This window comes from Dendrobates tinctorius, unplaced genomic scaffold (genome assembly GCF_039654945.1).
Source record: "Dendrobates tinctorius isolate UK_male_01 unplaced genomic scaffold, ASM3965494v1 ptg000326l, whole genome shotgun sequence".
Classification (NCBI taxonomy): domain Eukaryota; kingdom Metazoa; phylum Chordata; class Amphibia; order Anura; family Dendrobatidae; genus Dendrobates; species Dendrobates tinctorius.
Window position 1 is genome coordinate 13,530,107 of NW_027361993.1, and position 21,789 is coordinate 13,551,895.

At 40.6% G+C, this 21,789-nt stretch overlaps 1 protein-coding gene across 14 annotated transcripts in view; it reads right to left on the bottom strand.

Moving 5' to 3' along the window:
* KCNAB2 (potassium voltage-gated channel subfamily A regulatory beta subunit 2) overlaps positions 1-21,789 on the bottom strand; it is a 356,959-nt gene that overhangs the window by 6,862 nt on the left and 328,308 nt on the right. For all 14 annotated transcript variants that reach the window (XM_073561784.1, XM_073561780.1, XM_073561788.1 and 11 more), the window contains 5 exons: positions 21,270-21,355; positions 5,880-6,000; positions 3,381-3,475; positions 2,323-2,443; positions 2,011-2,099 (listed from right to left, as the gene is read on the bottom strand). In XM_073561784.1, the coding sequence (XP_073417885.1) occupies positions 2,011-2,099; positions 2,323-2,443; positions 3,381-3,475; positions 5,880-6,000; positions 21,270-21,355 (512 nt within the window). The remainder of the gene's footprint in view (positions 1-2,010; positions 2,100-2,322; positions 2,444-3,380; positions 3,476-5,879; positions 6,001-21,269; positions 21,356-21,789) is intronic.

The window sequence follows — 21,789 nt, forward strand, 5'->3', positions numbered from 1 at the left end:
CATGTGAACCATTGATTAATTAAATAAAAAACTAGGTCCTCTTTACTAGTCAGGAGCGAGTATACTTGTTGCTCGGGTTTTTCTGAGCATGCTCGGGTGTCCTCCGAGTATTTTGGCGTGCTTGGAGATTCAGTTTTCGTTGTCTCAGCTGCATGATTTGCGACTTGTAGACAGGCTGAATACATGTGGGAATTCCCTAACAAACAGGCATTCCACACATGTATTCAGGCTGTCTAGCAGCCGCAAATCATGAAGCTACAGCGACAAAAATGAAATCTCTGAGAACGCCAAAATACTCGGAGACCACCCGAGCAACGAGTATACTCGCTCATCAATACTCTTTACATAAAATACATTTTGTTTTTTTGTCTATTTGGAAAACAATTAATAGGATTACAATAGTCCCAAACATAAAAATGTACATACCGCTCTGCCAAAAATTAAGAGACCACTGCAAAATGTTCAGTTTGTCTGATTTTTCTCTTTATAGGTATATTTTTGAGTAAAATGTAAATTGCTCTTTTATTCTATAAACTACTGACAACATGTCTCCGAATTTCCAAGCAATAAATTTTGTATTTATTTTCAGAAAATGAGGAATGGTCAGAATAACAAAAAAATGCAGTGCTTGCAGACTTCAAATAATGCTTAGAAAACAAGTTCATAACCATTTAGAAACAACAATACTAATGTTTTAACTCTGGAAGAGTTCTGAAACCAATATTTTGTGGAATAACCATGATTTTTAATCACAGCTTTTCGTCTTGGCATGCTTTCCACCAGTCTTTCACACTGCTTTTGGGTGACCTTATGCCACTTCTGGTACAAAAATGTAAGCAGTTCTTCTTTGTTTGATGGCTTGTGAATATCCATCTTCCTCTTGATTACATTCCAGAGGTTTTCAATGGGGTTCAGGGCTGGAGATTGGGCTGCCCATGGCAGGGATTTGATGTGTTGGTCCTTCATCCACACATTGATTGACCTAGCTGTGTGGCATGGCGCATTGTCCTGCAGGAAAAACCAGTCCTCAGTGTTGGGGAACATTGCCTGAGCAGAAGGAATCAACTGTTTTTCCAGGATAACCTTGTATGCGGCTTGATTCATACGTCCTTCGCAAAGATTAACCTGCTGATTTTTATAAAACTGTGCAGTGGTCTCTTAATTTTTGCCAGAGCTGTATAATGTACCGTATAAACCACTTAAGTACATTTTGCTGTCCCAGTGGTAATTATGCAAATTTTCTCTTCAGAGAGGAAGAGGACTAGAACTCTAGTTCCACCTATTGGAAGTACTGATGAAAGGCAGTACCCTGAAACACAGTGTCTGCAAATTGAGATTCTGGTTTTGGCTTTTATCCTAAGTCATGTAACAAGGCTCGTTAAAGAGTCGACACTGACTTTTAGGATTGCTACATCCAATAGGTGGCACTAGAGTTCTAGTCCTCTTCCTCTCTGAAGAGACAATTTGCATAATTAGCATATTTCACAGAAGAGCATTGCGGCTTTAAGTCTCCTCATCTCGACATGCTTAGCATGTCATTCTCCGCAAGGAGAAATGATACTTCTTGGATAGGTGTCCCAGTGGGTAACTCTGTAGAAAGATACTACTTGTAACTCACCATTTCCATAAACCTGTCTCATTGGCTTTACCACAGACACTGAAAGCTTCCAAGTGGCAAACGTCCATGTTATTATATGACGACTATAGGGGTTATATAAAAGTAGAAAAAGGCTTTGTTTCTACCACACACAGCGTCACTATGGCGGAGTCTGGTATTGCAGCTCGGTTCATACAAGAGAATGAAACAAAGCTAGAATACCAAATTCAGTCCACTGAAAAGGGTGAACTCAAGGGGAGCTTAGCTTTTTTTTTAATTTTTTTTAAATTTGTTTATTGAACCAATGGCAGGATACACAATATGCAAACGGCTTTTCTTTTTTAAACCCAAATAAACCTATAATGTGACGACCGGTGTGAGATCTCGCAACATTTACAATTACATATACAAACCTGTATTGCTCCAATATTCTCCAGTAGTTGGTCAGCATTTGATGCCCCTAACAAGACTGAACTGACTCCTTCATTCCTCAGACACCAGGCTGTAAAAAATTGTTTGAGAGACTTAAAGTCTGACTAGAAAACATATAAATAGCTGAATAGGACTCACTAATGGGTCTGCAGTCAAGAAATCCTAAGCTACTCCCAAACCCTAATACACCATAGGGCAGATTCTTCAGGCCATACATGTCATGGAAGGTCAAACTCAAGGACGAGTCATATACCCCCAATCTATGAAGCTGCGCTCATACATTAGGTACTAACCGATGGCTAACTGGGGAAGAGTGCAGCCAAGACGCTCTGCGATGGCCTGCAGCTCTTTCAGTTTTGCTTGCTGTCGTCGTCCTTCTTCACTCAGGATCTTGTCTTTTAACCACTGATAACCCTTCAAAAGATAGAGGAAATCATTTTTGTTTAGAAACAAGTAAATCATCAACAGGAACTCTATGGTTAGTATTTTAATATGGAGAAAGTCCCTGGCCATTTGCCCCATTAGGTGTGATTAGATGACTTCATCGGCATCTGTTATCCAGAGTACAGCTGTAAATAGTGGCCCCTAATGCATGGATGTCTATTCATTTCTACGGACTTAACATAATACGATTATGGGGAAGCTATTGTCAGTGCTAGTTCCTTTAGAGATGGAGAATTTTGTTCAAACCCTTTAAACATTACATCCACAGTGGACGGTTGTTGGCCGATGCTTATGCTTTTGCGTGACAGCCATCTCTCCCATAGACAGAAGTGCTTGTTTTGACGAGCGCACCTGTGTATTCAGGGAGAAAGCCGTGGACAGACATGATTGGCGATGACTTATCTCCGGGAGAATAAAGGGATCCGCAGTCTGAAACCAAATATGCCCCACTGCAATCTCCCCGACGATCAGGTGTCAGTGGCCTCCATACACATTACACTGTCAGTCGAATCCATCATTATCGGTGGGTTTGGTCAACATTGGTCTAATATTTATGGAACATAAGACCTTGAGTCAAGGCTTTGTCTAAGGGAAGGGCACTTGCTTTAGGGTTGGGCTTTCACCAACAAGGGTAGGATGTTAATATATTTAGATACAGGGTTAAGGCAACATGCTATCTCTTGTTCCTCGGTGAAGACTAGTTAAACCTCGTTTTGAGTTTTCATCTTCTGTCTTGTGGTTTTCAAGTCTACTCTTACTTATTTTTGGAAAGCACAAGCTCAAGGAATAAGGCCATTGTTATAAGTTCTGCAGGATCACGCAACTTTCTTAAGAGTCTCCAGAATCCCTTAGTTTTGAGCAATTCGTTATTGGTGGACTACAACAGATCAGCAATTCCCACACTGACCTTGAGTGATGCTCTAGAATAAGGAGGAATGCCGCCATCATATTTTCCCGATACTATTCCACAAGCAAGCGGTGACCACGTCATAGCGCCAACACCTAGAAGTTTAGAGAACAAAACCCCCAATGATGAACAGAGACTTATCTCTCTGAAATTCTACAGTTCATATGACAGTGCATATTAACAATGGAGGGAAGACCAATCTATGATTTTGGGTTTTGATGAGTCAATTTACTAAGTTATATATTATTTTCAATATACTGCATGTGTGTAAGCACCAGCAAAGTGAATGAAGCGGCATTACAAAACCATAACCAAATGGTGGACATTTTTGGAAGGAAAAAAAGTTGTTGTTTTTTTTAAACCCTGGAAATCACTACATAGATGCGTGCGAACAGGGACCTGAAAGGAACATATGCCGCAATAATTGATAGCACAATGTGTCTCATGGTGGTTATCTACACACTATCTGTAGATAGTACATTTCTCATGCCTTCTTTGCTTATCTCTATAAGCTACAGTGACAAAACTGTATTCTGGATTTTGTGAACATCTACCATACATTTTCCACGGGATTGCTTGACAATTTCATGTCGAGAGGATCTCCAACTGGATGGGAAAAAAAAGACTGATAACGGTGGATTTTAGCCAACTTAGCTTAGTAGTGGATTTTATTGATAGAGAGAGCAAAGTCAAAGGATGTTTGAAAAATGGAGAGCTGGGGTAATCAAAAAAAAAAATGTTTCACCACCTTAACACCAGATAAAAGTTTCAAAACTTGGAATAATGGGTATTTGTCCCCAAATTTTGCAATTTTTGGCACTGGCCATAACAATTTATGATGGCTGCAGTTAACAAAATGAACTCTAGAAAATTGGTTTACTATGTAGATGAGATCAGCATGAGTTTTATTTTCTGTTACACAGAAAGTCCAAAGATCAAAGAGGAGTCAAATTAATTAAGACATGCGCCTACATTTTCTGCACCTTACTCCAGAGGGCTTCTGGATAAAGAATGACCTGGTGTATTATAAATGTACCCGTTTGTATTTGGAGGATGCTTGATAATAATAATAATAATAAAAAATGTTATTTCTATAGCGCCGACATATTCCGCAGCACTTTACATTTCACAGGGGATTTGTACAGACAATAGACATTACAGCATAACAATAATCACATAGATTATAACAGATACCAAGAGGAATGAGGGCCCTGCTCGCAAGCTTACAGTCTATGAGGAAAGAGGGAGACACGAAAGGTGGGTGGTAACAGTGGCCCTGATTGTATGGACCAGCCATAATGTTAAGTAACGGTACAGACACAGAGGGCTAATGGATGCATAAAGCATGTGGGAACATGGAACCTGGTTATGGTAAAACTTTTGGCTCTGCCACACAGGGATAGATTAGGTTAATGTGTTGAGGCGATAGGCCAGTCTGAATAAATGCGTTTTCAGGGCACACTTAAAATTGTGGGGATTGGGGACTAATCGTATTGACCTGGGAAGTGCATTCCAAAGCATTGGCACAGCATGTGTAAAGTCTTGGAGATGGGAGTGGGAGGTTCTGAATATTGAGGATGCTAACCTCAGGTCATCAGCAGAGTGGAGGGCGCGGGTAGGGTGGTATACTGAAACAAGGGAGGATATGTAGGGTGGTGCTGAGCCATGGAGGGCTTTGTGGGTGAGGGTAATAAGTTTATACTGAATTCTGGAGTGGATGGGTAGCCAGTGTAATGACTGGCACAAGGTAGAGGCATCGGTGTCACGATTGGTGAGGAATAAGATCCTGGCTGCGGCATTCAAGACAGATGGGAGAGGGGAGGGTTTGGTAAGAGGGAGACCAATTAGAAGAGAGTTACAATAGTCGAGACGAGAATGAATAAGAGAAACAGTAAGAGTTTTTGCAGAGTCAAAAGTAAGAAAAGGTCGAATTCTAGAGATGCTTTTGAGGTGCAGATGACAAGAGCGAGTCAGTGATCGAATGTGGGGGGCGAAGGAAAGCTCGGAGTCAAGTACGACCCCAAGACAGCGGGCATGTTGCTGGGGAGTATATGATATGTATAAACCATGTATATTTTCAGCAGATATCTTCTGCCACGTGTTTTCAGTGGGGTGGGGGGGAGGTTGTTGCAGATGGCCTTTACTAGTGTTGTGCAAATTTTTAAAATTTCTGTGACGATTACGATCGGTGAGAATATTGTTTTTGCAATATTCGCCAAACATAGCCGAGTCAATGGGAGGAGAAATTACCAAATAAGTTCAGAACTGATCATTAAACATATATTCAACACAAATAGGGTACCAATATGGCAAATTCATATTTAACGACCGAATCTGAACATATTCGCTCAACTCTACTCTTTACATATGTTTTGGATATATGCAAACTGAGATACATTTTTTTAGAAACTGGAATACCCCATTAAGCACTGTATGCATCCCCGCGATAGTTCTTATATCACTTATATCAAGTGTTTTATTGTTGAAACTGTAACTTACCAATTTTATGAAACAGTTCTGGGAGTTGAACTTCAACCTTTTCTCTCTGAAACATGTGATACTCTGCTTGCTCACATATTGGAGGAATCAAATTGAATTGCCGCGCTACTGAGTAAGCTTCCTACAAGAGAGGAGCATGCATGTAAATTAGGAAAAGCTGACGTTGGTGGCGTATAAAAAAGGCTTAAAGGTAATTTGTCACTAAATATGAGACCAGCTTAATTTAGAGACAGAGACGCTTATTCCAGAGATGTGTCACTTACTGGGGTGCTTAATGTAGCTTTGATAAAAATCAGTTTTATCAGCAGAAGATTATCAATTCAATGTAGTCCTCCATACTCATGAGCTCTATATAACCCCGCCCTCACCACAGTTTGTCAGGTTTCTGCCTATGCACAGTGTACACAGGAAGCTGCCAATCAGTGGTGTGGGTGGGGTTATACAAAGCTCAGCATTCAGAGAACTGGTAGATCTGCAGCAGAGAAAACTGATTTGATCAAATCTGCAAGTGATACATTGCTGGAATAAGGGTGTCTGCCTGTATATTATACTGCTCTCAGATTACAGCAAAAAAACTGGGGACAGATTCACTTTAACAAAAATACAACATATATTTATACACAGCATTTTTACCAAGCACTAGGCGACAATGTAGTAGAGCATGGGTTACATAATCTTATGGATGAAAAAGATGGAATCCAGCTCTGGACAATTCTTTGACCTTCTCCTTGTAGATATTGGGGATATATTAGCTTTAAATACCCAGAGATCTGTTTATCCCCTTTCTGACATTGGGCGTAATAATACAGCCACGTTGGAATTCCTCCTTTTGATGTGGGCTCCGGTGCCGAGTCCACATGTTTCCCGGCACATCAGCTATTTTGAACAGCTGACATGTGCCTCTAATAGCCACAGGTGGAATCTCGGATCCAGCCGTGGCTGTTAACCTGTTAAATGCAGCTGTCCATCTCTGACTCACGCTTACCGGAAGCGCGTCGGAAATCCCACCCATGGGTGACCCTGTCACGTGATCGCAGTTCACTGATGGGTTGACATGACAACCAGATGTCTTCAGCGTACCTCTATGGTTGTCATAGCCGGATTACTATGAGCGCCACCCGGTGGTCGACGCTCATAGCAAGTGAGCATTTCTTCTACACAAAGGCGATCTGATCATCACCTGTGTGCAGAAGAGGCAATCAGACAACTGCAGTTTCTAGTCTCCCATGGAGACTACTGAAGCATGCAAAAAGTAAAAAAATGTTTTTAAAAATATTAAAACAATGAAAAAATATATAAACTTTCAAATGACCCCCCATTCAAAATAAAACAAAAAAAATCAAATACATACATTTTGTATCGTCACATTCAGAATTGCCTGATCTATCAATATAAAAAAAAATTAACCTGATCGCTAAACCTTCTAACAAGAAAAAAAATTAAAAATGCCAGAATTCTCTTTTTTTTGGTCGCCGCTACATTGCAATAAAATACAATAACAGACGATTTAGATGAAGGAATTGAGGGTAAACTGATTAAATTTGCTGATGACACAAAGCTAGGAGGGATAGCTAATACTAGAGAAGAGAGATAGAGGATTCAAAAAGATTTAAATAAACTGGAGAAGTGGGCAGCAACTAACAGAATGGTTTTTAACAGGGAGAAATGCAAAGTACTACATCTGGGCAATAAAAATGAAAAAAGCATATACAGAATGGGAGGAATGGGGCTAAGCAACAGCACATGTGAAAAAGACTTGGGTATACTAATAGATCACAGACTGAATATGAGTCAACAGTGTGATGCAGCAGCAAAAAAGGCAAATGCAATTCTAGGATGTATTAACAGAAGCATACAGTCTAGATCACGTGAAGTCATTATTTCCCTCTACTCCTCTTTGGTCAGACCTCATCTGGAATATTGTGTCCAGTTTTGGGCACCACATTTTAAAAAAGACATCAAGAAACTGGAGCAAGTTCAGAAAAGAGCGACCAGAATGGTGACCGGTCTGCAAACCCTGTCTTATGAGAAAAGGTTGCAGGATTTGGGAATGTTTAGTTTGCAAAAGAGAAGACAGAGGAGACTTAATAGCTGTCTACAAATATCTAAAGGGCTGTCACATTGTAGAAGGATCAACTTTATTCTCATTTGCACAAGGAAAGACTAGAAGCAATGGGATGAAACTGAATGGGAGGAGACACAGATTAGATATTAGAAAAAACTTTTTGACAGTTAGAGTGATCAATGAGTGGAACAGGCTGCCACGAGAAGTGGTGAGTTCTCCTTCAATGGAAGTCTTCAAACAGAGGCTGGACAGACATCTGACTGGGATGATTTAGCGAATCCTGCTTTGAGCAGGGGGTTGGACCAGATGGCCCAGGAGGTCCCTTCCAACTCTACGATTCTATGATTCTATGATAAGATCGTATCTACACCAAAATGGTATCAATAAAAATGACAGCTTTGTGGCAAAAATAAGCCCTTACTCAACCCGAGATAATGAAAAATGGAGACACTACGGGTATCGGAGAATGACACCATTTTATTTTTTTTTAACCAAAGTTTGGATTTTTTTTTTCCACTACTTAAATAAAAAAGAACCTAGACATGTTTGGTGTCTATGAACTCAATGACCTGGAGAATCAAAATGGCAGGTCAATTTTAGCATTTAGTGAACATGGTTAAAAAAAAACAACAAAAAACTGTGGAATTGCATTTTTTTTTTTGCAATTTCACAACACTTGGAATTTTTTTTTCACAAATTACAGTACACGATATATTAAAACTAATGGTGTTGTTCAAAAGTACAACTTGTCCCGCAAAGAGCAAGCCCTCACATGGCCATTTTGCCCGAAAAATAAAAAAAAAGTTAAGGCTCTGCGAAGAAGGGGAGCAAAAAACGAAAACGCAAAAACGAAAATACCTCCAGTCATGAAGGGGTTAATACGGGTGTAGAAGGTGCACAGATAATAATGGGGAAATGTACGGCGAACATGGACATGGCTAGAGAACTACAAGAATGCAGAATTACCGTATACTATGTGCATATTGCATCTTTGGATTTCCGCCTTCGTCGTATGGATTAATGCTCGGTCAGCTCCAAAAAAATAATTAAGCTGTAATACCTCAGCGAGCTTCCAGCTGCAATCAGATCCTGTCCACACAACTTACCATCAATGGGGCTCTCTCTGTTTTGTTTACAGTCACGACTAATGTGAGCATTTTATTTTTAGCCAAAAGCCCATCTTCATTCTAATGTCTGAACATCACAGCCACATGCCCAGGAGACATTCCACACAGTCTTTTTTTCCATCATATCGTGTAAATTAGTATTAAGGACTTTCTTATTTAATTCTTGTTTTGACAGTAAATGCATTTATACATTAAACATATTTACTGTGCAGTGAAGCATGTGTATACTGTAGACATTCTATATGTGTGCGCGGTTTGTGCATTTCTGCTAAATCTGGCCATCGACATAATATTTTCTTAATGATTCCCAAAAAATTGGCAAAGTTTGATCTACGGTAATAGATAAAATATTTCTTTGCGTTTCAACAACTGAAGCCACTTTCACTCCATTAGAGCCAAAAATGTTGCTGTTCCTTAGTAGTAAATATATATTTAGTCTAGTTCAAAGATTCCAAACATACAAACAACCGCAAAAAGAAAACTTTCATATTTTAACAATAATAGTTTTTTTCCCTGTATAACCTTTCTCTAAAAAATTATGATTAAAAAAAAAAAATCCTTGGCCAAAAAACAAGTTTAAAAAAAAAAAAAAAAAATCAAGCACACTTCAAACCTTAAGCAGCAGAATGTGAGGCTCTGAAGAGCACAGTAAAAGGCACCGCCATGGGTTCTCCAAGGTGGGGAACCACGATTTATGGGCTTACTTACACAAGTGGCCAAAATTGTTGGTACCCCTCAATAAATGACAGAAAAACCCACAATAGTCACAGAAATAACTTGACTCTGACAAAAGTAATAAATCAAAAATCTATGAAAACGAACAAATGATACATGTGGGGACAAATGACACCACGAGAAGACCAGGAAACCATCAGCAGAGTCTTTAAAAACTTAGGTAAGTAGTCTCTTCAGAGAGGAAGAGGACTAGAACTCTAGTACCACCTATTGGAAGTAGCAATCCTAAAAGTCAATGTCAACCCTTTAACGAGCCTTGTTACATGACTTAGGATAAAAGCCAAGCCAGAATCTGAATTTGCAGACACTGTGTTTCGGGGTACTGTCCCTCTGGCTTGGCTTTTATCCTAAGTCATGTAACAAGGCTCGTTAAAGGGTCGACATTGACTTTTAGGATTGCTACTTCCAATAAGTGGCATTGGAGTTCTAGTCCTCTTCCTCTCTGATGAGACAATTTGCATAATTAGCATATTTCCCAGAGGAGCATTGTGGCTTTAAGTCTCCTCATCTCGACATGCTTAGCATGTCATTCTCCGCAAGGAGAAATGATACTTCTTGGATATCGGTCAGACGCCTCTCTCACAGCCAAACCAGATCTCACACTTTGCACTGACCAGGGGCAGTATCCCGAAACACAGTGTCTGCAAATTGAGATTCTGGCTTGGCTTTTATCCTAAGTCATGTAACAAAGCTCGTTAAAGAGTCGACATTGACTTTTAGGATTGCTACTTCCAATAGGTGGCACTGGAGTTCCAGTCCTCTTCCTCTCTGAAGAGACAATTTGCATAATTAGCATATTTCCCAGAGGAGCATTGCGGCTTTAAGTCTCCTCATCTCGACATGCTTAGCATGTCATTCTCCGCAAGGAGAAATGATACTTCTTGGATATAAAACTTAGGTAAGAAAGTTAAAGAACTAGGAGCAGGTGGCCTTCTCTTCTATCCTTCCAGTGGATGGCCATGGAACAAGGAGGTGGAGAATAAGATTGTGCAGGTGAACAACTGGCTACGTCGATGGTGCCGTCAGCAAGGATTTGGATTTCTGGATCACGGAGAGAATTATCTATATGAAGGACTACTTGCTAGAGATGGGGTGCACCTTAGAAGAATGGAAAACATGTATTTGGAAGTCGCCTGGCTACACTCATGAGAGCTTTAAACTCTTTACGGGGAAACACGGTACTAACGCAGGAAAAGAAATATGATGTCATTGGAATCACTGAAACTTGGTGGGACAATACACATGATTGGAATACAAGGCTAGAAGGATACAACTTATTTGCTAGAAACAGACTTGATAAACGAGGAGGGGGTGTCGCATTATATGTTAGAAACGCGTATATCTGCACAGAGATAGAAGCTTCAGAGACAGGGAGTTCTGTGGAAACTGTTTGGGTAAGAATACAAGGACAGAACAATGGAAACGACACCATTGTAGGCATTTACTACAGGCCGCCTGTGCAAGCTGAAGATATGGATGAACTCTTTATGCATCAAATGGTCAACTTCTCCAAAAAATATGACATCGTTGTCATGGGAGATTTCAACTATCCAGACATTTGTTGGGAATCTCTCTCAGGCAAAACTAACAGGTCAAAGCAATTCTCATCCTCTCTTGCTGACAACTTTATCTTCCAAAAGGTAGGGGAGAAAACAAGGGGAACTGCTACCTTGGATCTAATCCTTATAAACATGGAGGAAATGGTTGAGGAGGTAAGAGTGGCTGGGACCCCAGGAGGTAGCGACCATGCTATTTTAGAATTTTGGACAACTAGAGGAGGAAGAACTGTGACAAGGTTAGATTTCAGAAAGGCAGATTTTAAGGGATTCAGAAAGAGATTTAAAGGTATCCAATGGCTGAATATCATTAAGGAAAAAAATGTCCAGGAAGGATGGGAAATCTTGAAAAACGAGATTCTCAAGGCACAATCGTTAACAATTCCAAAAAGAGGGAAGAATAGGAAACATTTAAGGAAACCAGGATGGTTGAACACAGAACTTAAACACATGCTAAAAAGGAAGAAAGAAATGTTTGTCAAATGGAAAGAGGGAGGCATATCTAAAGAAGAATATAATAAAAATAAATTTTATTTCTATAGCGCCGACATATTCCGCAGCACTTCTTTACATTTCAGAGGGGATTTGTACAGACAATAGACATTACAGCATAACAATAATCACATAGATTATAACAAATACCAAGAGGAATGAGGGCCCTGCTCGCAAGCTTACAGTCTATGAGGAAAGAGGTAGACACGAAAGGTGGGTGGTAACAGTTGCCCTGATTGTATGGACCAGCCGTAATGTTAAGTGTGAAACAGTACGGACACAGAGGGCTAATGGATGCATAAAGCATGTGGGAACATGATGCGGGGAACCTGGTTATAATACTTTTGGCTGTGCCACACAGGGATAGATTAGGTTAATGTGTTGAGGCGACAGGCCAGTCTGAATAAATGCGTTTTCAGGACAAGCTTAAAATTGTGGGGATTGGGGACTAATCGTATTGACCTGGGAAGTGCATTCCAAAGAATTGGCGCAGAACATGTAAAGTCTTGGTGACGGGAGTGGTAGGTTCTGATTATTGAGGATGATAACCTCAGGTCATCAGCAGAACGGAGGGCACGGGTAGGGTGGTATACTGAAACAAGGGAGGAGATGTAGGGTGGTGCTGAGCCATGGAGGGCTTTGTGGGTGAGGGTAATAAGTTTATACTGGATTCTGGAGTGGATGAGTAGCCAGTGTAATGACTGGCACAAGGTAGAGGCATCGGTGTAACGATTGGTGAGGAATATGATCCTGGCTGCAGCATTCAAGACAGATGGGAGAGTTTGGTAAGAGGGAGACCGATTAGAAGAGAGTTACAATAGTCGAGACGAGAATGAATAAGAGAAACAGTAAGAGTTTTTGCAGAGTCAAAAGTAAGAAAAGGGCGAATTCTAGAAATGTTTTTGAGGTGCAGATGACAAGAGCGAGTCAGTGATCGAATGTGGGGGGCAACGGAAAGCTCGGAGTCAAGTATGACCCCAAGACAGCGGGCATGTTGCTGTGGAGTAATAGTGGAACCACACACAGAAATGGAAATGTCGGGTATAGGTACATTAGTAGAGGGAGGAAACACAAGGAGTTCAGTCTTTGACAGGTTCAGTTTCAGATATAGTGAGGACATGACGTTAGACACAACGTTTAGACAATCGCTGATGTTTTGTAGACAGGCTGGCGTGATGTCAGAAGAAGCAGTGTATAATTGGGTGTCATCAGCCAATTACCGTCAGGTTATGCCTCCGTAGCGCACTCTAAAAGGGGGAGGTGTAATGTAAGATATGTATGTTAAGTAACATTTGATTTTGCTGGAACCTTCCAGAATCCTCCATTCTAGGAAAAAATCTCCTAGTCACACAGCTGCAAGCATTTGACCCCCACCCCCTTTTCACTCCTTAGCAGCTGTGTGTGTGCTGCTCTGTGCCTGCATTTGGTAACAGGACACCGTCCATTTCCTGTTGTAGCTAGGAATGTGGATTAGCTAAGTGGAAGAATTTCTTTGTTTGAGACACGCGGCTGAATAAAACAATGGAAGATATTAAAGAAGCTCTAGCGGGCACCTCTCTTGCGGCAGAGATATAATAATTACATTTCTGCGAAGGGCACGAAACCAGCTTTCTAACCCCTAATTTTCACGGTTCTAACACCTCCAGAAACTGAGATATGGATTGCTCCCAAATGGAGTGTCCGAATTACGGCATGTTTGATGTTGTTTTATTGTATTCGATAAACTACAACCAATGATACCATATGTGTGTTTATATGAGCTTTCCTCGGCCAGATAGTTATGATAAGTTTTGTAGCCAAATCATAACTTAGAGAAAGGGGGGTGGAACCTCCCCAGTCGGCCCCTTTTGCTGAGGTAACACAGCAAAGACCATAAGGGATGCGAGGGGACAATCAACCAGTTTGAGCTGCAGATTCCATGCTAGAAAGATCACCAAATGTCTCGAGATGTCTGGCTGCCCCTCCCCCCAGCCACATGGGTTGCCTAAAGAACCATAAGCAACTGTAAGTGTAATTTCTGTTTACATCCCTGTTATTTTTATATTTGCATTGTACATATTTACTGTCTCAACTTTGGAACAACTTTTATCTGTGTAATCACTTCCCACCTTTTGGGAATAAATGATAAAATTATCAGTGTCTTCATGCTCTAAGAAACGAACTATGCGCCTTTTTTTTAGATAATCGCTACTAATTTGGGGGTTTGCCACGGACCCTCTTAATTAACTCTTTGATTAAGTGAATCATGGCTGGTGGCAGCGTGGTGTGTTCGGTTGGTTGGGCTAGTTGGCAGTACGGAAGGGTCTTATATGCTGAATGAGTGGCTGTGGCCAAAGCATTGATAATTCCCTTACTGCAGTAGTCTAATTGCCCGTGCACAACAAGCAGCCCATCCGGCGACTAATTATCCTAGGTGCAGTTCCCCGACTGACCTGAGGGTAAGGGGGGCGCCGGAAAGCTGCAAGTTCCAAAGTGGAACTGAGAAAGTGGGATATCCATAAATCCCCGCAGTTCTAGGAAGGTTGCTGGCAGTGTGGTGGGGTATCCAGAATAACCCCCCTGCAATAAATTGTTAGGGCAAGATTAGCTTGCTGTATTTTTGTCACATGGTGCCAGTGGTGGGATAACTAAGATAAGCCCCCACTGTGCCTGTGATAGCTGTGTGCCGGCAGTGCGTCACGTCCCTCCGTCCGCTGACATACCGGTGTTTCAGTGTTGGGACCGTGACATATTGGTGGCACAGGGTGCACTTTCGTCACATATTGGTATAATATAATAAAATAATAATTCTAATAGAATATAATGCTGTCTGCAGAACCTGCAGGGCACAAATCAGTTTAGCTAAAGCTGACAATGAATTAAGGCTTGCAAGAGACGTCAAAAGCAATAAAAAAAGGATTTTGGGGATATGTAAAAAAGTCAAAGATGCTATAGGATTTTTACAGGATGAAAATGATGAAATGGTAAGACAGGATGATGAGAAGGTCGAACTTTTAAAATCCTATTTTGCATCTGTTTTCTCTCAAAAATTAAATGTAACATCAACTGATCTTCACTGTCCTTTTAAGGGAATAGAAGAACCCAGGATATCTATAAACAGAAAGATAATGAGGAAACACTTTGCTAACCTAAATGAATTCAAGTCTCTGGTCCAGATGATTTACACCCCAGAGTACTAAAGGAGATAGCAGAATAAATTTTTGAACCACTCTCCATAATCTCTGAGAAGTCTTGGAGAACAGAAGTCCCAGAAGACTGGAGAAGAGCAAATGTTGTTCCTATGTTCAAAAAGGGCAAGAAGGAGGACCCAGGGAAGTATAGGCCAGAGAGTCTGAATTCTAAACCAGGAAAGATCTTTGAACAAATTATTAAACAACATGTATGTAAGTACCTGGATAAGAATGAAGTGATTAAACAGAGTCAGTATGCGTTTGTAACTAATAAGTCATGTCAGACTAACTTAATTTCCTTCTATGACAGAATCACTGACTGGGTGGCTCAGGGAAATGCTGTAGATATAGTATATCTTGACTTCAGCATAGCATTTCACAAAGCATCTCACACAATCCTTATTAAAAAATGGCTAAGTATGGAATGGACAAGGCAATTGTTAGGTGGATTCATAACTGGCTTAGTGATCAGATCCAGAGAGTGGTCGTAAATGGTTGCACATCCAGTTGGAAGAATGTCTCAAGTGGGGTACCACAGGGCTCTGTCCTGGGCCCTGTATTGTTCAACATCTTTATCAATGATTTAGATGAAGGAATTGAGGGTAAACTGATTAACTTTGCTGATGACACAAAGCTAGGAGGGATAGCTAATGCTAGAGAAGAGAGAGGATTCATAAAGATAAATAAACTTGAGCAATGGGCAGCAACTAACAGAATGGTTTTTAACAGGGAAAAATGCAAAGTATTACATCTGGGCAATAAAAATGAAAAAAACATACACAGAATGGGAGGAATAGGGCTAAGCAAAAGCACATGTGAAAAAGACTTGGGTATACTAATAGATCACAGACTGAACATGAGTCAACAGTGTGATGCAGCAGCAAAAAAGGCAAATACAATTCTAGGATGTATTAACAGAAGCATACAATCTAGATCACGTGAAGTCATTGTTGCCCTCTACTCCTCTTTGGTCAGACCTCATCTGGAATACTGTGTCCAGTTCTGGGCACCACATTTTAAAAAAGACATCAATAAATTGGAGCAAGTTCAGAGAAGAGCAACCAGAATGGTGACCGGTCTGCAAACCATGTCCTATGAGGAACGGTTGCAGGATTTGGGAATATTTAGCTTGGATAAAAGAACATTGAGAGGAGACTTAATAGCCATTTACAAATATTTGAAGGGCTGTCACATTGTAGAAGGATCAACTGCAAACCATGTCCTATGAGGAACGGTTGCAGGATTTGGGAATATTTAGCTTGGATAAAAGAACATTGAGAGGAGACTTAATAGCCATTTACAAATATTTGAAGGGCTGTCACATTGTAGAAGGATCAACTTTATTCTCATTTGCACAAGGAAAGACTAGAAGCAATGGGATGAAACTGAATGGGAGGAGACACAGATTAGGTATTAGAAAAAACTTTTTGACAGTTAGGGTGGTCAATGAGTGGAACAGGCTGCCACGAGAGGTGGCGAGTTCTCCTTCAATAGAAGCAATAGTAGTCTTCAAACAGAGGCTGGACAGACATCTGTCTGGGATGATTTAGTGAATCCTGCTTTGAGCAGGGGGTTGGACCAGATGGCCTAGGATGTCCCTTCCAACTCTATTATTCTATGAAAGCCAGACATTGCTTTTCAACCATGCTTACACAGAATTAAAAAAAACCAAAAAAAAAACCTCATGAAATAGACCTGGACAGAAATGATGGTACCCCTGAAAATAATGTGACAAAAGGGACATGTTAAACCAAGGTGTGTCCACTAATTAGCATTACAGGTGTCTACAATCTTGGAATCAGTGAGTGGGTCTGTATAGAGGGCTACAGATACTCACTGTGCTGTTTGGTGACATGGTGTGTATCACACTCAACATGGACCAGAGGAAATGAAGGAAAGAGACGTCTCAGGAGATTAGAAAGAAAATTATAGACAAACATGTTAAAGGTAAAAGTTATAAGACCATCTCCAAGCAACTTGATGTTCCTGTGACTACAGTTGCACATATTATTCAGAAATGTAAGCTCCATGGGACTGTAGCCAACCTCCCTGGACATGGCTGCAGGAGGAAAATTGATGACAAATCTAAGAGATGGATAATACGAATGGTAACAAAAGAGCCCAGAAAAACTTCTAAACAGATTAAAAGTGAACTTCAAGCTCAAGGAACATCAGTGTCAGATCGCACCATCCATCATTGTATTAGCCAAAGTGGACTTCATGGGAGACAACCAAGGAGGATAGTATTGTTAAAAAAAAAAAAAAGCCAGACTGGAATTTGCCAAACTACATGTTGACAAGCCACAAAGCTTCTGGGAAAATGTCTTATGGATAGATGAGACAAAAATGAAACGTTTTGGAAAGGCACATCAGCTCTATGTTCAAAGATGGAAAAATGAAGTATATCAAGAAAAGAACACTGTCCCTACTGTGAAACATGGAGGAGGCTCTACTATGTTCTGGGGCTGCTTTGCTAAATCTGGCACAGGGTGTCTACAATCAGTGCAGGGTACAATGAAATGTCAAGACTATTGATTGATTCTAGAGAGAAATGTGCTGCCTAGTGTCAGAAAGCTTGGTCTCAGTCACAGGTCATGGGTCTTGCAATAGGATAATGACCCAAAACACACAGCTAAAAACACCCAAGAATGGCTAAGAGGAAAACACTGCACTATTCTGAAGTGGCCGTCTATGAGCCCTTACCTAAATCTTATTGAACATCTTGGGAAAGAGCTGAAACATGCCATCTGGAAAAGGCAACCTTCAAACACGAGAAAACTGGAGCAGTTTGCTCTTGATGAGTGGGACAAAATACCTGTCAAGATGCAGAAGTCACATTGACAGTTACAGCAATCATTTGATTGCAGTGACTGCCTCAAAAGGTTGTGCAACAAAATATTAAGTTAAGGGAACGATCATTTCTGTCCAGGCCTATTTCATGAGTTTTATTTTATTTTTTTTTTAATTCTGTGGAAGCATATTTGAAAAGCAATGTCTGAATTTAATTTGCTCATTTTCATATATTTTTGATTTATTATTACTTTTGTCAGATTCAAGTTTTTTTCTGTCACCATTGTGGGGTACCAACAATTTTGACCATGTGTGTATTGTGTCAGACCTTAGGCTCACATGAGCAAGGGGATTAAAGTACCCATACATACTAGATTTTTGCTGGTGACTTATCTAATGAGTATCAACGAGTAATATGTTTGCCCATTTGACTTAATATGGCTTATTCACCCAGGATGTAGAAGGCAGTTTGTCAGCCATTCTACTGCCGAGACAGATTCTCATTTGAAATAATGGACGATTGAGGAAAACAGATCTGAACACAATTACCATCTACTATGAGAAAACACAATTATTTTTACAATTCTCTTCTAGAAACTATTCAGCTTACTTACTTCTCAAGTGCACAAACTAATGAATGGGCTATCTCAGAAGACAATTACTTTCCATATATTCTACATGGATATACAAATTTAAGAGGAAGCCATCTTCAGAAAATGACCTATTATTGTATTACGAATATTTTTTAAAAAAGTTTGACAATTTTTTTTTTATTTTAAATTCTGAAGAGTAGTCTTGCAATATTCACATTGAGCACTAGGGATATTTTTACACTCGTACTTCCCATGCTTTCAGGAAGAATTTTCAGCAGGCTCCTTATAAACAGAAACAGGATTACAACAGGTGGGCCCTCTATACCCAACTAATAACACAGGATCCACCAATCACAATTGGCGATGTAAAAACTGACTCTGCTTCACAAGGACCAGGGCCCAGGCAAGTCCCGGGGCCCTGAGCAGACGTCGGTGATATCATATACAGTATGGAGCATTATATGGGCCCATTATGTATGGGGCAATATATGGGGTCCATTATATACTGTATTGAGCATTATATAGGTCTTATCTAATATATAAAACTCAAACTGTGTATGTATGTATGTATGTATGTATGTATGTATGTATGTATGTATGTATGTATGTCCAGGATAGGCATCCGCACCGTCACAGCTACAGCCATAAAATTTGGCACAGTCACACGTCTGGACCCCGAGAGCGTCCTAAGCTATGTTGTGAGGCGAAATTTTAACCCCGCGCGTTCCAATTTACCAAACAATTTTGCCCCTATCTACATACTAGGGAAAAAGGGTGTGCGTGTCAAGCCCAGCCCCTCTTTATGATGTGATAATGCCCCTATTTGCATAATGGGGAAACAGTGTGTGCATATCAAGCTCCGTCCCTCATTATGTCGTCATAATGGTTGACATGGCGACGCTGTCATCATAGGTTGCAAGCCCCGCCGCTCATTATGATGTCATAATGGTTGACTATGGGATGGAGGATGTGTGACGGGTATATGGGCACTGGACTGTGGGATAGAGGATATGTATGATGGGTATATGGGCACGGGACTATGGGATGGATGATATGTATATGGGCACGGGACTATGGGATGGAGGATGTGTGATGGGTATATGGGCACTGGACTGTGGGATGGAGGATATCTATGATGGGTATATGGGCAGGTATATGGGCACGGGACTATGGGATGGATGATATGTATATGGGCACGGGACTATGGGATGGAGGATGTGTGATGGGTATATGGGCACTGGACTGTGGGATGGAGGATATGTATGACGGGTATATGGGCACGGGACTATGTGATAGCGGATATGTATATGGGCACGGAACTATGGGATGGAGGATGTGTGATGGGTATATGGGCACTGGACTATGAGATGGAGGATATGTATGACGGTATATGGGCACAGGACTATGGGATGGCGGATATGTATGATGGGTATATGGGCACGGGACTATGGGATGGAGGATGTGTGATGGTATATGGGCACTGGACTATGAGATGGATGATATGTATGACGGGTATATGGGCACGGGACTATGGGATGGCGGATATGTATGATGGGTATATGGGCACGGGACTATGGGATGGAGGATATGTATGATGGGTATATGGGCATGGGACTATGAGATGAAGGATGTGTGATGGGTATATGGGCACTCGACTATGGGATGGCGAATATGTATGATGGGTATATGGGCATGGGACTATGGGATGGCGAATATGTATGATGGGTATATGGGCATGGGACTATGGGATGGAGAATATGTATGATGGGTATATTGGCATGGGACTATGGGATGTAGAGTATGTATGATGGGTATATGGGTACGGGCCTATGGGATGGTGGATATGTATGATGGGTATATGGGCACGGGACTCTGGGATGGAGGATAATTATAATTTGTTATAACTAATCACAGTTAGTTACTATGCCCGGGCAGCGCCGGGCTCTTCAGCTAGTTATATATAAAGCATTACATGGGGTTCATTATATATGGAGCAATATATGAGGCCCACCATATACTGGAGCATTATATAGGGCCATCATATACTGTATGGAGCATAATATATGGGCTCATTATATATGGAGCATAATATATGGGGCTCATTATATATGGAGCAATATATATATGGCCAATTATATATGGAGCATTATATATGGCCCATTATATATGGAGATTATATGGGGCCCATCATATACTGTATGGAGTTCTATGTGGTGCCCATAATACTGTATGGAGCAATATGTGGGGCTCATTATTCTGTATGGAGCACTATGTGGTGCCCATTATACTGTATGAAGGACTATACTGTCTGGTTTCTGAGCTTTTGTAGAATTTACAAGAGATATCACTCATGTAATTTAAGAAGTGAAAGCTTTGGCATTGTACTATAACTTTATTTCTCTGTCATATCTGTGCATCATGAATCGTGTTATGTGTTACAGGGGCCCACTGAGACGCATTCACTGGGGTCACGAAAACTAGGAATGGCCTTGAAAAGGACATTTGCAAACACTCATTAGATGCTTCAATACTAAAGATAGGGTGGGAATCTGACCATTGTGGCTATGTACACGTGTAGTTTCCTTAAACACATGGAAGTTAAGAGGTGAAAAAAAGCCGCAGCATTGCTCAAAATATTTTAAAAATACATGAGCCCTCTTATTTAAAAAAAAAAAAAAAAAAAAAAAAAAAGAGGTTGTCATATTGCGAAAACCACTATAGATTTCAGATTATGATTTACTCCACTACAAACCATGATATGCTACCTTTATTTCAGTAAGTGTTTAGGCACAGTTAGTAAATAGGAACATCAATATTGCATAACGTGATAAAAACCAGTGGAATTGAAAAAGAAAATATTACCATTATTTCCATAGAGCTCCAACGTGACGTCCCCCAATACATGGCCATCCCTTGGTTGATCACATGAGTCATGGCTCGGACCGTCTCTGTGGAGAAAGTAACGGAGGGAAGAGAGAGGAGGTAAAGTCTCCATTAAGACCCAAACAGACAACTCATACCATGCAGGAAGCTAAATCTACAACACCGAAAAGGGAAAGAATGCTGCAAGGACATCTTGCAAGCAGTGGAAATCATTCATGTCCATTTATTCATTCACTTGCGGTAAATGCAGGTCCCAAAAAGTTTAATAGCGGTCACCCTTCCTTGAGAAAGATGAATACAGTAAAGAGAAACACAAGAACATTTCCAAGAAATATGGAAAGACACTAATTTCGGTGCTATAATCAATATAAAAAAATGTGTAGTTGCCAAGACCAAGTTGTGCTATTGATCTCGGAGGTTCTTTACTCAGTGGGATGGAGTCCCCAAATCTTGGGCTGTTGAGACCGAGTTGCCTCTTGTTTTGAGAAGAACATTACAT